The 17,231-nt window shown below is 37.5% G+C and overlaps 1 protein-coding gene across 10 annotated transcripts in view; it reads left to right on the plus strand.

Annotated features, from left to right (window-relative positions):
- Window positions 1-17,231, plus strand: part of SIPA1L1 (signal induced proliferation associated 1 like 1) — a 221,415-nt gene that overhangs the window by 149,975 nt on the left and 54,209 nt on the right. For all 10 annotated transcript variants that reach the window (XM_065064464.1, XM_065064466.1, XM_065064462.1 and 7 more), the window contains 3 exons: window positions 4,147-4,277; window positions 4,918-5,106; window positions 11,950-12,124. In XM_065064464.1, the coding sequence (XP_064920536.1) occupies window positions 4,147-4,277; window positions 4,918-5,106; window positions 11,950-12,124 (495 nt within the window). The remainder of the gene's footprint in view (window positions 1-4,146; window positions 4,278-4,917; window positions 5,107-11,949; window positions 12,125-17,231) is intronic.

Genomic DNA, 17,231 nt, shown 5'->3' on the forward strand with positions numbered 1-17,231 from the left:
CAATCATATTCTATTGCCCTTCTCTCAGCATTTTCCAGTTGGCATCAGGGCACAGTATTCAAGACACAAGCAAACTTCATCCTTATGTTGTATCATCATGTTTTCTGTCTTCACCTTAAAAATTCTGAATGTCTGGCTATAACTTATCTTAGAGACATGAATTTCTTTCCCATACATGACTAAAAGCTTTGCGTATGTATTCTGGATGAAGTCTTATAAATGTTTGTATATTTAGGTAACAGGTTAATTATTAGCAATAAAGTATTTTTCAAGGACAGACATTTAGCCGAACTATAGCTTGATATGAGAGACTTATTTATTATTGGTAATAAAACCATTGGAACAGAAATATTAGTTTCCATCATCTTTTCCAAGTGCTGCTCAGAAAAGCGAGCACGTTGCTCTGGAGGAGCAGTCTGTGCTCTCTGCCCCCCGAGTTGTGTCTGGGAACTACAGTTCTCATGGGAAGAACCAAGAGCATCCCATTAGCTTCCGTCATCATCAAGCAGTGGTCGCTAACATCATTACCATTTAGGACAAATTGGAGTTACTGTCTCAGAATGAAAGAGGTGACTGAGAAGTAAATAGGTTTCTGAGCTGGTTTTATAGCAAATGAGCTGCTTTCCTTTAGCTGTTCGCAGTCAGTAAAAAACCCCTGATGGATTATATCTGCATATTCTGTCCCCAAATATTTGTCCCAAATATTTTTAAAAGTGTGTATAATCTGTTTTAATGACCAGGTGCAAGCAATTAATTGTTTCTCTTTGGTATGGATTTATAAATTAACTTTTGGCTGTTGCTAGTTATGTCTTTAGATTAAAAAAAAATTTCAACAGGAGTTTAAGTGAAATAATGTTAAGCTTGAGAAGTGTTGCTTTCAGTGAGGTTCTGTGTGGGGTGGAGGAAGAAGCTGTCTTTCATGCTATTTGTGTTTGGCATAAAATTATTGAATTATAGTTGTCAAGTAGCCCTTGTTTTTATAACATAACTCCTAATTAACTACTTTCGGTCAGATATTAAGCTTGAATTTTGCTACTCCTTTTCCTGCTACAGGAGAGAGAAAATGGTTGGATGCAAGGTAGTTCAGGACACAGTGGAAAATCAGGCGGAGATGCAAGAAACTCTGTACCACAGGGAAAAGTAGTCAGATACAAGGATATGTACTGTAGCTTGCTGATTGAATACAGAGGCAGGGGCTGGAGGAGGAGAAAGAGAATAAAGGTGAAAGAGTGAAGGACCCGGTAGTAAATGTGAACAGAGCAGAGGACAATGTGAATAGAAGAGAGGACTGAGGAGAGGAATAAACTGCCCGGCATAGAGTGCAGGGAAAGAGGACAAAAGATGTTTCCTGTTAGCAGAGAAGTGTGAAATTCCGCACTCCTTTGTGTGCATTTTTTCAAATAAATAGCTAGGTAAAAAGCTTAATCAGATGATACAAAATTGTATATGTATTTTCTCGCAGCTTGAGGCATTCCTCTTGCCAGCCTTCCTAAGTATGTTTTCAAGATATCGAGTAATTTCTCCTGAGAAAACTCTCAATTTGAATTGCAGGCTAGACTGGTTACAAGGTACACAAATTTTATCATCTGTGCAGCTGCCAGTACAGAAAACTAACATAATTTTGGACCATTCTAGTACATATTAATGTATCTTTTTTTCTGTAAAATTTTCTATTTTATAAGCAAAGGTACATCAACGTTTTTAAGTCACTAAGCTGTTTAGGGTGGAGATGGCCAAGCCATCTCAGGTTTTGGAGGCTGTGTAATATCCTGTTAGAAAAGTGATCTCATGTTCTCTATTGAATGTTGTTCTTCTACTACCGTGTTTCCCCAAAAATAAGACCTACCTTGAAAATAAGCCCTAGAATGATTTTTCAGGATTTTTGAAGATGCTCGAAGTTACAGTTCCTGAAAAAGTCAATTTAAATAGTGTCCAGGCAGCTATACATGTAAAAAGTAAGCATCTGTTGCAGCAAAAATTGTATAAGACCCTCTCTTATTTTCATGGAAAGAGGGTATGGCCATCTCTGCCATAAACTGTTTGAGATAGAAACATGCTGAAAAAAAGCAAGTTACTTAGTGGCTGAAGAAGGAAAACTAGGGTTGGCAAAAAGATGTCTGGGTTTTTTAAACAGAAGATCTCAGTGGCATTTGCAGGGCTAATATCAGTGGAACAATATAATGATGTAATTAGGCTTATGTGGATGGTCTAATTTATTTGTCATTTCCTGACTCATGACTAATTCAGTCATCCCAAACTTATGCCAATATTTACAAGATATTCCACATATTAAAAGAATTTTGAATCTTTATTACCTCTGTGCAGAGTATTGGCTTTTGATGACTTGCAGAGGAACTTGGTGGAAAGCAGGCTTTATAATGCTGTGAGCGTGGGTTTTTTATGCCTTGCAAGATATGAAATGTTAAATAGAAAACCTTGAGGAAAGAGTAATAAAATACCAGATACTGGTGAACAGAGTAGAGCCCCCAAAGGTTTAAAGGGGTGGACAGTTGTGTGAAGAAGAAGGTGTCATTCTAGGGTGCAATTAAGCTCACAAGGAGAGAGCACCTACATAAAAAGCGTTTAGTCTGTTGATGGAAAGTGTAGCAAGAACGGCAAATATAAGAAATACAATAAAAAATTAGACACTCAAATTTTTATGATCATAAGTGGTTATTCATTGGAAAAATGACTGCCATTCACTACAGATGGAGTGTATTTCCATATCTATTTTTAGTATCTTTAAAGATGGAGTTCTTGAGAATTATAATATAATGTTTTACACTCTATAGCAGTATAACTTATATTAAGCTGCTCTAGAAGTTCTTGTTGTTTTGATGTTCTGGGTTTTTAAGAATAACAAGTAATCTGTATATAGTAGTTTGGGCCAGTATGGGTACGTTTTCTTTCAGGGCAGTTACATCTTTTTTTCATTCCACTGAAGTTCACTTTTCTTCTTTGAGTTGTTGAATTTTCACATAGCTCTAACTCTCTATTTTTGTGCATGTATAGATTCATATGTGCAGACATGCATCATGTGAAAAGTGATGACATAGGACTTATTATTCTTGTACAATGCTTGACTTCTATTTTTTGACAGTTTTCTTAAACTTTCAGGTATTTATTTAAATTCAGTTATTGTCTCTTGAGATACGTGCAACTTTGTTTATATGTTGCTGCACCTCTGTTGTCAGTCAGGATAGTTCTTAACATCCAGATGGCTCAGTAGTCTTAAACACCAACATCTTTAAATTGCTGAGCTTTAATTTTTTTAAATGCACTTGTATAACATTCTTTCATGTAAAGCTTAGCTTTACTTGTGTACAGCTAAACAAATATAAAAATATTTTCAAATAATCTCCTGTTCAGCTAGTGAGTAATTTCTCCAGCCCTGTATTCTCCTCTCTGCCACCTTCCTTACTAGGCTCAACTATTAGCAATTTAAATTTACCCTTCAGGTTGTTTGACACTTCACTGTTAAATATTTATGCTAGACACTTTGTTTCTTGTGCTTAATTCATTTTTTCTATGATATTATGGATTTTTGGTTGTTGTTTTTGTTTGTTTAGGTTTTTTACTATGCACAAGTCTGCCTTCTTTTTCAGCTTCGTCAGTTTTTCCTCTTTTACAACTGAGTAACTTGTTTGTTTCGTGGTTTTTTTTTTTTTTGTTTTTTTTTTTTTTTTTTTTTTGTTTTTTTGTTTTTTTGTTTTTCCTATACAAAAATAAGTTACATCCTTTGCCAAGTACAATTGTTTGCCCTCTCGTTTTGACAGACTGGTGAGTTTCCTACTTTAGTGCATTTGGTTTCCTTGTTTTTATTTTTAAGGGGGAATAATTGATTGTACTTATCTAGCTCAACATGAATGAAGCAGGTTTTGATGTAAGAGGTAAATCCTGTTTTAGGCCTGTTTAAGCAGAGATGCAAAGTTGAATTTCAGCGTTCTTGTATAAAAGAAGCTCATTAGAGAACTGAAGCAGAAGAATAAAATCCCAGTACCACTGAAGACATGCTCTTACTGACTCTAGTGGAGCTGGCAATTTATTTGCAGTATAGCAACTAAGTATGAAAATATAGATGAAGTGTAGGAAGGAAAACAGACTTTTATTTCTATGTTCTTTTTTTTTTTTTTTTTTGTATGCAAGAACACTGGAACTATTTTGGGGCAGATGAGAACCTGGGTCCCGTAGCTGTGAGTATAAGAAGAGAGAAGCCAGAGGAAATCAAAGAAAATGGACCTCAGTACAACTACCGGATCATATTCAGAACCAGCGAGGTAAGTGGTTCAGGAATTATGGTAAAATAAACTAGAAGAGAGCAGGCAAAACGAGGTGGTATGGATGGCTTTATGTGCTTTGCAGCATTGATAATAGGTTTCTGTCGCCTCTACATGTGTATAATCCAGGAATCTCCTGACAAAGTTAAGCCGCATATTTGTATTACACAGAGCACAAGTGTATCAGTGAGTGAGTTATTCTATAAAATCCAATACAGAGGAAACTGTGAAGGTTGTTTTTGGTTAAAGCCTGAGAAATTTACAGGAGTTCCATTAGGTAGAAGCAAGCAAAGAGGAGGAAAATGGCTTTACTCCACTTCTGTATGTGACAGTGGGTAGACCTGAGAAGCATGCTTTTGTACTTTGAAGCGCTCCGCTAGAAATGCTGCTACGAATCTTTTCCAAGTATTAGTTTCCTGTAAAACTTAATCTGTTGAATCATTTGAAATACACTGGCTGCTCTTAGCTATTACTGAGTGACATTTTGCAAATCAGTGTTTTATGCAACATAAGTTACTTAATGTTCTCAGTCTCTATTGAGAATTGGAAAAATAGTATGTTTTGCTCCACTGCTATCGCTAATCAACCATTTCTCAGTGGAAACTTCAGTACATGAGCTCTTTCTGGTTTGTGTGTTTAGCTTATGACATTAAGAGGCTCTGTGCTGGAAGATGCTATCCCTTCAACTGCAAAGCACTGCACAGCCCGGGGACTTCCCCTGAAAGAAGTCCTGGAGTATGTGGTTCCTGAGCTGAATATCCATTGCCTAAGGCTGGCCTTCAACACTCCAAAAGTCACAGAACAGCTGATGAAACTGGATGAACAAGGGGTAAGTGCAGAGTTATAGAACAAGACAATGTCTTAAACTGTCAAATTACTACCATGAACTGCAAAGTTACCTTTTAGCTTTAAGTTATTAGATTCAGTCTAATAAAATGCCTCATTTAAACTAAAGCTTGTCATCTGTGTGGAGAGTTATGTTGCATGTCTTTCCTCCAAATTAACCAGAATATTTGATATGCTTGAAATCAAGTTCATTGCTGTTAGAACTCTAAAGTTTTAGATTAATGTTATGGCAGTTGGCAGTTTTAATTTACTTGGAAAGACTGTTTTTTCAAAGACTGTGGGGAGGAGGGGGTTCTGTTTTGGTTTTCTTATTCCTATTATAATGACAGGAGAAGTCTCCTGTGTTACTAGATATTTTGTTGTAATATATTGGCACAACCAGTTTCAGGATGCTACCTTTTTTGTTTTATTTTTTGTTCTTCCTCTGAAACAAAGCACATGGCAAAATAATCTACGCCTTTTCTTCATACAAGTGGGTTTCGATTAGGTGATAGTCCCCTAGTTTCTTAAAGATGGACCTGACGCTCATTAGCTGTATAGCTTAGACAAAATGGAAGTCCATGAGTAAAATTAATTTTATTGTTAAAAACTTCAGTAGTGACCTTTAACAGCTTCGCGTACTGAGACTGTCTCCTTCTTCTCGTCCTTTTTGCTTCTCGTGGTCAGCCTTTCCTGCACGGAATTAACATCTACGTTATTATTTCTTCTTGCTGTTGGTCTGACATTGGTGTCATAAAACTGAAGATCGAATCATTATCTACCCCACAAGGGAGAGAATATAACTCTTTTAAACAGGTTTATAAGTGACTATGGATGGTGACTTTGGTTCAGTATGCTTGCTTATCTCTTACCTCTTTACTAATTGCTGATACTTTATTTGCTTTGCAGCTACTGTTGAACACTGAAAGTATCTGTTCATGAGCACCTAAGGTTCTGTTCCTTAGAGTGCAAGTCAGAGCTCATTGCTGTAGATACAAAGTTGAGTATCTTTGTACTACATGGATCACTTCAGGCTTTACGTGCACTGAGGTTCATCTGCCATTCTTCTCCCCAGTTATGTAATACCATAAGGTCCTTTCATAGCTCCCATAGCTAGTATTCAATACTGTAGAATAATAACTCATAATGTTAGTAAACTTAGTTACCTTACTACTGATCACCTCTATCAGGTTGCTAAAGTGTGTGTTGAATACTGTATGTCCAAGTTCAGAGATCCCTGCCTTATTCTACTGATCTTTTTCTTCAGCTTTCTTTTTGTCTTTTAGCTAGTTAGATGTATCAGTGAGTTCCTTTTTCTGTACCCTGGCTATTCAGGGTTTTTAAGACCTTTTGAAGAACAAGCTTTGTTAAATGTCTTTTGGAAATTCAAGTATACTCTGTAGCAGCCTATCTCCTGCATCTGCTTGTTGGCTTTGGCAGAGATCGGCACTCCAATGAGCCAGCAAACACATAAGCTTGAGGGGAGATGGTTTTACTTATATAGCCCATGGGTGTCAAACTCATTGACTGTCGGAATAGTTACATTTATACGGTCCTAAAATTACATTTGGCCCTTTGAAGGCAACTGCGAGGCTGATGTGGCCGCCAGTGAAAATGAGTTTTACACCCCTGGTGTAGACGTAATTTTTAGGTTCTTATGCTGCACAGTATATTTGCATTCACAGGATGAAATCCGTAGAAGGCCTGAGTGTTTTCCTTGCATGATTAGACCAGTAATTTCAAATATTCACATACTCAGTGTTTGATTTATTATCTGACCCTTAGCCTAATCTGCCCTTCATTAAGAATCAAATTTGTCAGGCACTTGAAGACTCAAGGGTATCTTTCAATCTCTTTCCAAAGTTTTCTGTTTCAGCAATGGAGAAAATGGACTTTAATTCATCACGACTTAGGAGCCTTTGAATTCAAGGATCAGTACCTTCCAGATATGCCCATCAAGAACCTGAAATCTCAGTAGTGTTGATGGGAAAATTTTCACCAAAAATCTAGCAGAAAGTTTACTTTACAAATTAAATTCCAAAATTATTTCTAGTAATTACCTAATTTGAAAAGTAGTTTAGCATAATTTGCTCCAGAATTTGATTATGTCTAAAAATGTGTGAAATTAAATTATCCTTATTTCATATCCTGTATGTCATTAAGCTCCCAAAATATGGTGTATAGTATGGTTTTCTGCTACTGCTTAAACTTTTGAAGATCATTAAGGACAAGTGATAGTTAAAATTGTATTATCTACATCAAAGTATTTTCTGGTTTTGTAGTAATGAAACAGTTTGACACTTCTAACAGAAAAAGATAAGCACACTCTGTACTAATTAGAAGCTGCACTTTTTATCAATTCCAGGCTAACACAAAAGTTTGGGTAACAGCTGCTGTACTAATTAGGTACACAGAATGTTTATCACTTCTTGCAGAGTGTGGAACTGTTTCATTACAGCATGAACAGGTGCCTGTTTGATATAGCAAATAAGATGTTTTGTAAATTCAAGAGTTTAGACTATGAGGTGACCTTAGCCTGACTTAGCCATTAAATTCCACCCAGTAACCCCTTCATTGAGCCAGATTTGCATGCACCTGTTTTAATTAAGATAGGCTTTTTTTTTTAAGATTTAAGTGAGTTTTTAAACCAGTTGGTTATATTTATATTGAAGAATTTGCAGTTCTTTATTTGAATTTATCTGCTTTTGGCTTTCAGACTTCTGATATCTTTCTCAGCTACAACTTAAGAGTCATTTTGGTGTGAGATTTTTTTCCAGCAAAGGTTTTTGTACACAGTGATTAAATCATCTGTTGGTCTTGTTTATGATAAACTAAACAGATTGCACTTTTCAAGTCTTTCACTGCAACATATTTTCTCTGAATTTCATATCACTTTTATGCTTGAGCTCTGTCTCTTCTGCTTGCTCAATATGTGGATGTGGCATCCGGTGTCAGAATGGGAATATTCTTCTTGCCCCTATTTTGTAGTGCCGTTGCATGTTCCTCACTTCAGATTGCTAGAGTCATGGTAACATCTGCTGTTGTGTACATGTGGCCAACATTACTTGTTACCTAGTTGTTCTTTTATTGCCTTTATTAAAATGCATACATTTGAATGGTTCTGTGTTAGAAAGCAATCCAGTCGTTCCATAGGACTGTGCTACCTTCATGGCTAATTACTATCTACTAATCTTTGCCTTGAATGCTGAGTTCATGGTAACTAACTTGATGTTTGCTTCCAAATATGATTTAAAAATTTGAATATCAGGGCAATTACTGACTTATTCTAGTAGAAGTTTATGGCAATTTCTCATTCACAGAAATACTGTGAAATGTTATTTGGTTTTTAATATAATTCCATATTTATAAGATAAACTTGCTGACTGGTTAAATTCAAGATATACTTTCTGCTGTCTTTCACTGGGTACTAGACAAATACTTGAAGTGCATTTTTCCCATGTATATAAATATGTAAATACTATTAGATTATTAAAATGAAGCTGCTACTTTATGAGCTTTACCACAGCAGAATTCATCCTTCAACTTTTCTTTTTAGCTTTTGCTTGGAGGTAATACACTTCTAAGGACTCTAGAATTATCAGAAGGAGATGTAGTAATGGGGGCTGCATGCCCCATGACAGATCTGCTTTGTTTGATTCAGAAATACCAGCTCGTGTTGTCCTTATGGAACTTTTTTTTTTTTGAAGTTCAGGAAATCTAAGAACACAGCTAGAAGGTATATCCTGCTCTTTGCATAGTCTTGTTTAGTTTCTTAGGCTGACATTTTCAAAGCAATAAAGGACAGTTATTTGGTTGCTCATGGCTGCTGCAGATCCCACTTCTGTTTCTGCCATTGAAAATAACTTCCTTCACCCAAAATTGAAGCTTAAATATTCTGGGTGTGTTTGGTGAGAATGGGTTTCTTTGTCCTAACTTGTTTAAGTAAAATTGCTAGAAACTATGGTAATTAGCAGTGCAGTAAGGCATTGTGGCCCCATGAAACCTTTCCATCCATCATATTTCCCTGGGAGTGGACAGAGAGGAGCAGCTAATGTTGCCTGAACTGTCCAAGCCAGGACCTGCTGCTGCTGATGGGGAAAGACGACAGCTGTTCTGGCAGGAGTGGCTCTTGCCACCCTTCTTTTGTCCCCTCCTATCTCCTCTCTGCACCCATGTCAGCAGTGGCTGGCCCAGGTTCTCTGTGACAGGACACAGCCCTGTCGGTGAAGGCGCCGAGTTTGGCAGCTCCAAGGCAAGCAGCTTGCGGTGAGTGGGATCATGTAGTTCACTAGCTAAGCTGATGTCATGGGAGTGTACCTGCAAACCTCACCTAGCTCCTGTGATTCCTGAAAATAATTTAAACCTTAAACAGTCATCACGCAGAATCTGCTACAAAAAATACTGAGAAGTGTGTGCCGCTGGTCTGTATCTGGGTGGTTCTGAGCATTGAGTGCACTGGTTGGTTTTTTTTTTTAAGTGAATGGAGACTTGGAATAAATAATCGTAATAATAAATTGTAATATCAGTTTGCATGTGCTCTGTATTTGTTTTACAAATAAATGCCTTTTCTTCAAGTCTAAATAATTTGTTGCCCAAAATAGGCAGTATCCATTCTTGAGAGTTAGTATTTTTGATTGAGTCTCTAGTGCTGAAAGAGCATATTTCCTTTATAGTTACACAGAAAGCATTTTAAATTGTTAACCATGAGAGAAAAGGAAATAAAATGTTACTTCAAGGCACTTTTTTTTTTTTTTTTCTTTCCTGCTTCAATTTTGGAAGTTGGCCTCTGAATATTTCTTTCCTAAGAAACAGATTGAGATGAGGACAGGCTGAAAGAGTTGTGGTTGTTTAGCCTGGAGAAGAGGACACTCCAGGGAGACCATATAGTGGCCTTCCAGTGCCTGAAGGGGACATACAGGAAAGATGGGGAGGATGTAGTGACAGGATAGGGGATAACAGCTTTAAACTGAAAGAGGGTAGATTTAGATTAGCCATAGGAAAGAAATTATTCACCATGGGGGTGGTGATGCACTGGAACAGGCTGCCCAGAGAAGCTGTGGATGCCCCATCCCTGGAAGCGTTCAAGGCCAGGTTGGATGGAGCTTTGAGTGACCTGGTCTAGTGGAAGGTGTCCCTGCCCATGGTGGGGGAGGTGGACTAGATGATTTGTAAGGTCTTTTCCAACCCAAACGAGACTGATAAAATATGAGTCCAGCATAGAATCATAAGAAATTTGGACATATTTAGAATAAAAAAGTCAGGTAGTCATTGTCTCAGATAATAAAATAAGGGACGTTCTGGAAGGGAAAAAAGAAACAGCCTAGAACTGTGACTCATCACATATGCCTAATTTCTTCAGTGGGAATAATCAGACCAGGTCGATCTTTACCTTTCTTTTTTCCTTAATTTCCTACTACTAATATGTTATCCTGGTCACTATTCATCTTTGGTAGTAAAAGAAGAATACAGTAAACTTGCGGTTTTCAGAGGCTTTTAATTTTAAAATCTAATTTAATTATAAACAGAGTAGGACCACTTGTGAGGGCTTTTAAATTATTCCACCATAAATATAAATTAAAATTAATGAACTTCAGTGTAATTATGTGGGTCTGCATCATCCCAGCAAGTTCTCTCACAACCTGTGATAGGGGCTTGGAGAGAAAGTCACAGTATATTCAGATGACTTTACTTCCAGTGCCCTTGCAAATAACTGTTTTCACTTCCACTGACCTGTAGCCCAAACTTGTAAATCTCATGCCAGTTTCGATAGACTTTCTTGTGATTTTGCTCTGGCAGATCTGCTTGGTATTTATTTAAAATGGAGCCTCTGCAGAAATTTGAGAGTGGGAGGAAATATTATTTACCATGCAATAAGTATGTGCTTTTACTAGATGAATTACATGGGTGAATCCCAAGGTTCTCCTTCGTGATCTGCCGGTCAGAGTTCCTGCCTGTGACTCTGGTTTTGGAGGCGGCAGTAAACGGCTGTGGGTGCTGCTTTATTCCCTCTGTAACCTCTGTTTCTGTAGTCCAGACTTGAAGGGCACGGATGTGGTCCTTTGTGTGTGTGCAGGAATTTGGAATTGGTGGGAACAATTTTGCTTTGAAGAATCAGTTATGGTTGGGTAAAAAATGACTTCATTCACATCTTCAGTTTCTGCTGTATGAGGAACATCAAACACCAAATTAGAGGAAAAAATGGAAGTAAAAGGCACAAATATATTTGAAGCTCTGTGCTAGCAAATAGTGTCTTTATTACCAGCACTTCTCAATTTAGCTGTTTTCTTTGTTACTGCATTTTTAAGTCAGAGAAGGCCAACTGAATGATATGGACTCTTTCAGCATTGCTAACAGGTGAATGCACTAATAAGTGAATAATTTTTATCTTCTCTTTGAAGTGAGGGAATGTTAATTTTGTTACTTCTTAGAGAAATGAGCACATGCTGTGCCTTAACCTTCTGCATGGAAGGTTTAGCATAGGATAGTAACCATGGTACCAGCCTAAGAAGGAGAATCAAGTTCCTGGCATTACTCAGCCAGGGCTTTCCATGTGGCTCGATGCAAGACATTCAGCATTTGCAATCTGCAGTGTTGTCCTCCTGAAAATAAGGAACATTAATGTTGGTTTCACTTCAGAAAGCATTTTGACATCTTTAGTTGAAATATGCCATCATTGAGGCAATTATGGTGAAGACAATGAGTATTTGGAACTAGACTAACATCTAGAATTAGACTGATAATTGGATGTTTTTTCTTTGTGACTTACGGGTCTATTGAAAAATGTGAATCGTTAAGTTGCTGTATCACTTGGTATACATATAAGATTTTTATGTTTTTCCCTTTGCAGTTAAGTTACCAACTTAAGGTGGGTATCATGTACTGCAAAGCCGGGCAAAGCACAGAAGAGGAAATGTATAATAATGAATCAGCAGGCCCAGCCTTTGAAGAGTTTCTTCAGCTCTTGGGAGAACGAGTTCGACTCAAGGGATTTGAAAAGTATCGTGCTCAGCTGGATACAAAGAGTAAGGCTTTTTCATTTTTTTTTTCCTTTAAGTGATTTTTTTCCCTTAATATGATTGCTAACTGACTTTTACAGAGGTGTTAAAAATAACCTCTCTGCTATAAGAAGGCAGTTGCTCAATATTAGAAGTGAAAGCAGAGCAAGTATGTAATTTGACCCATGCCCATATGGTCTTTCAACTCTGATAATTATTGGATTTTTGTACTAATTTGGCATGACATTGTCACTAAAGCTGCAACAAGAAACCGATAATTATGGAACCATTATCAGCATTGCAAATTCATCATCAGTGTGTTGTCTAAAAAGTAATCAATGGAGTTGGTTTGTCATTTTTTTTTTAATGATATGCTAATAGACCGTCACCAAAAAAGTTTTGAGAACCCATCTATGTAACTCCACCTTGACAAGTTGATCTGTTGGTTTTCTGCTGCATCTGTTGCATGTAGTTTTTCTTCTAGGCGGTTTTGTCTTACTCCTACAATCAAATGTATTCCTCTATGAGTTTTCTTTTGAGTTATAAAAATGAAACTGGATTGGGCAATTATATTATCAGCTTCGACCGTAAAATATATTGCAACAAAAATGCAGTGGGAAGATGATCTCGGGCTGCAGTATCTATAAAAGAAATATCTATAAAAGTTCTGGAATCAAGCTTGTGAAATACCTGTTTATCACCTAGTGTGTACTATATGCAATTTATAAATCTCTTTAGAAATACTCAGAAGGAAATTTTGGCCTGTTTTCATCATCTTTGAGTATTTGAGCAAACCTGTTCCCATGGAAATCTTTTGCTATTTCCCTCACTTGCAGCAAAGGAAATTGAATAAGGAGTTGATTCATGAAAGCTGAAAAGCATTAATCAAGTTTAGAGCAGCAAAAACTGTGCTCTTGTCATGAGTCTCCTGTGACAAATACAGTAACTTGCTCTGCTTTAATGCACCACCATTCCACCTTGTGTCCTTGATTCCTTACAGGGATCATGTTGCCATTTTCTCAGACTGTACTTGGTCAGCCTAATCATCACTCCTCAGAGGGTTATAAAACTTACTGTGGTTTTAAACCTAAATTAATACCTGTTTCATACACGTTTACCATTGAGCCAGCTTCCCTTTAGTTGCAATACTTATATTTCCTCTGTTGTATTTACTCCCTTGAGTGCATTTACACATTGCAGTTGTACCTCCTGTATGCTTTTGTAATATTACCCTTAATAAGCCAAGTTTCACAGGGATTTCTCTGCTCTCCCCACCCCTCCCCGCAGTATTGCCTGGTAACCTTCCTATGTGCTTGTCCAAGTTTGAATTCAGTCTCTTCAGTTTTAGTGGCTAGGACTATACACACAATTCCAGATGAGATCCAGGCCGGTTTCTTGCTGCAACATTTCCTTGCCTTTACTGGAAATATATTATACAGTAATTCTCAGGCTGGGTTTTCCTTTTCTGCAGCTCCCAAAGTCTTATTTTCTCAGTTATAAAAACACACTCAGTCAAAAATCAAATGTGTATGGAAAACAGAAAAAAATATATTTGTTATTTCATAGCTTCTGGGTTTATATTGTGACCTCCTTGCTGCTTTCAGTAGTTAAAGTAAAATCCTCTCTTCATTTTCTTCTGCTTTAGTTATTTAAGACATCTGAAAAAGAAAAACCTTTTTTGGTGTCAGTCCACGCACCTGGAAATTATGTATGATTAAGTGTTGACTCATTTGCTCAGATATACCTATGAAAGCCATAACAGTGTTTTCAGTACTTGTTTGAAATTTTCTTCTAAACTGCAGGATTTTCCAGTAACGTTTGAGTTCCTTCTGACTCAGAGAAATAAAATGAGAACTTGACAAAATTCTGTACCTTGATTTACCACCTGTTGAATGGACATATATGTAAAGTTTAAATTGACTGAATCTCTCCAGGTTTTAAGAGTTGTTTTCTTGCGATGGATTTTTCATGTTTCCCAGCTCCATTTTGTGTCTAAAAATACAAAAGTCAAGAGGCTTTACATGAACAGTTCACTGTGATCAGAGGGGAAGGGGGAAGCTCGAGTGAAAACTGCTGCTTTCGTAAAGGATTTCCTATGGATTTTTTTTCTTTTTAGTCAGGCTTTACAAGCTCACATGCCTGGGACCTCTTCAGCTAAAACTGCTTAGGAATGCCTAAGTTGTCTGAAATCTTTTGGGTTATCTTTTCTGCAGGGTCACTGAGGAAACACACAATTAGACAGCATACATGAGTTCTTAATGAGCAGGTTTAGACAGCAGTAAATGTGAGCAATGGCAAGAAACTTAACAAACGTTTGTAATATATCTTGATGGTGCTGTGTTTTCTGCCAATATGCAAAACACAGACTGGAAGTGGCGGAAGAGAAGGTGGTATTTTGCGGGCACAACGCTAAGCTCTTTGGATAGCTACATTCAGAAACTGCTATTGCGTATTCTGCATAGGAAATTGGGGGGGGGGTGTGGAACACACAGAAAAAAAGGCCACCTTGTGATAGGCAAAATTCTAGAGACCAGAGATGCTCACAAGAGCTGCATCTCAAGTATGGGGAATATGTGAACAGCAGAACAGAGACATGCAATGTATCTTCGATAGCTGCCCTAAGTAATCAGTCAGTGTTTTCTGCCTTGTCCCTAACACAAGAAGGCCTGCATAGGAGGAGGTTGTGGTTTTGACCATGACTTAGCTTTATAGGGTTTTGTTGAAACAGCTAGGCCTACAGCTAAGAAACAAGCCGCTCCTTTTCCAGCTCTGTGCTCTTGTGTTGCTAGAGGTCACTGGCATGGAATAGTTTGCACAGTCTCATTACTCAGGAACTTTTCCTGCATAAAAATTCTGATCAATGTCAGCACAGCTGATTGCTAAGATGCTCTTAAAAAACAAATGTCTGTTCATTAACTTGCAAGAAAGGTCAGAGCGATGTAGGCTACCTTGCTAATTTCTATACCTTTGACAATACTTTGCAACCTATGCAAAGCACATGTATGATGTAAGACAGGATGAAAGGTTTTCTCAGCGTGGAGGGAAGCTGATATGTATATGTACTCTGGAAATTTTCACAAGATATTTGTGATTTGTGCAAATTGGAAAAGTGAAGTTGTTCTAGCAAAGGCAGTTTGAAAACAGTTGTTGTTCTTAGAATGTTTTAGAATTAGGGGCCTAATTGGTAAGTATCTGTAACAGAGCCAATTTTTAAAAGGTGGAATCTCATGCATCCTGTTAACTGAAAGCATATTTAAGTACATTGGATCCTTCAAGGGATTTAGCTTTGGATCCCTGCCAGTGCCACTGTGGAAAAGAGCTGCTGCTTTTAAAGTTTTGTTTGTATATTTGTAGAATTACCAGAGGGGAACCATTCTATCTCCTGTTAGCCTGCAGGCTTTGGATAGGAGATAGAGCTAGAAAATGTCATCTATCCCACTTTTGCTAGAAGTTTATGGCCATCACTTTAAAGTAATAGACATCACAGTAGTCTTTCAAATCATAACTTCAGTCACTTTATTTTTTAGTTGTAATGCATGCTTTATTTCCCTCCTCCTCACTCAGTCTTATTTCTCAATATTTTGAATTGGTGAATGGGATCAGCTGGATAATGCTGAGCCTGGTAACCTGGTGTGTCTGTTCAGCAGAGTTGTTTGAACAGGAAATGAAGGAGACTGATTGATGTGAGTTGCAGGAGTTTATGAAGAACCTATTTGGTGGGATTATAACATTAGCCAATAATGATAACTTTCTGAATTAGATGTTTATGCTGCATGACTGTTGGTTAAGAGATTAAAAGAATATAAAACTAGCACAGAATATATTAAATAGATTGAAAATCTAGGGAATGAATGGACTTCAAATTGATGTTTAATTTAGGGATTGTCAATATACCACAATGTTTCTGATGAAACAATATAGACAGATTACCGTGCACATCTTAACTTGCACTATTTAACATCTTTTCAACCACATGGAAGTAAGAATAGATTTATTGTTGGGTCTGAGACATTCACTGTGAGGTCTGTTGTCAAGGTCAGAGGTTCCTGGATTGCTTAAGAAGCAGAAATGGGGATGGGGGCAAGTCCATCTGCATTTCTCTATGTTTGTGTTACACATATACTTTTGTATGTTACAAAACAAAGGATTCTGTCCTAGGAAATCGTGTCTGAAATCAACTTGGATATTACAGAAGTTGAACATGAGTGCTTGGTGTAATACTTGTGTAAGGGAAAGGAGAGCAGGTTTGACAGGTGCTGAATTTGGGACAAAACTAGGAGAAATCAGAAATAAGGCAGAGCTTTTTAATAGCAATGGTAGATTGAAACAGCATTAAGCTCTGAAACTTCTTGTGCCTTTAGATATGAGCACTGCTGCAGTTTGTAGCAGTGGCTGTTTGTTCTCCTACCTCATCAGTATGGTTTATTTTTTGTTTTCCTGCAATTCCTTGCAACATGTTTTCCTTGAAGCACTGAGTTAGATTTTCTGCTCATGCTGGTTCTTACACAGCTTTCTACTGAAGAGGTTTTAAAAGCTGCTGTAGAGGTAGGCTAACTAAGTCCTGTGGCTTCAGTGGGGTGAATTTATCAGCAGTACACTGTTGGTATCAGTCACGGTTTTGAGCATTGTTGGTGCTGGAAAAAAACACATGGAAGCCTGTTAAGACAGTCCTTCTGAAGATAGCCTAGAAACAGTGGAAGGACAGAAGAATAAGATGGAATTTTAAAGGTGAAAAATCATGGAAGGAAAAGAAGTCCTCAGCTAAGTAACCAAATCAGGTAACGGGACAAGACTGAGCAAGCAGCATCAATAGATACACCATAAACTGATGGCAGGAGGGGATGTGTAAAAAGGTGCCAATGAATTTGTAGATCCCTCAGGCCTCTGTTAAATGCAAAGAAATAAAAGTTGGTTGCAGTGCTGCCTTACAATTCTGACCTTGAAATTATGGATACTATTCCAGTGGACCGTCTTGGATTTTACTGCAATGGCAGTGATTTGATTTAGAGCAAACACCCGTAACTGTTGTGTTGTACTTCAGAAAAAGTATTCTGGACTTAGAGGAAATCTGAATGGCGAGAAAGATGCACAGTCTGTAGCGGATGTGGATTTCTGTTTCTAGTTAGATTTTAAT

This window comes from Columba livia, chromosome 5 (genome assembly GCF_036013475.1).
Source record: "Columba livia isolate bColLiv1 breed racing homer chromosome 5, bColLiv1.pat.W.v2, whole genome shotgun sequence".
In the NCBI taxonomy this organism is placed as follows: Eukaryota; Metazoa; Chordata; class Aves; order Columbiformes; family Columbidae; genus Columba; species Columba livia.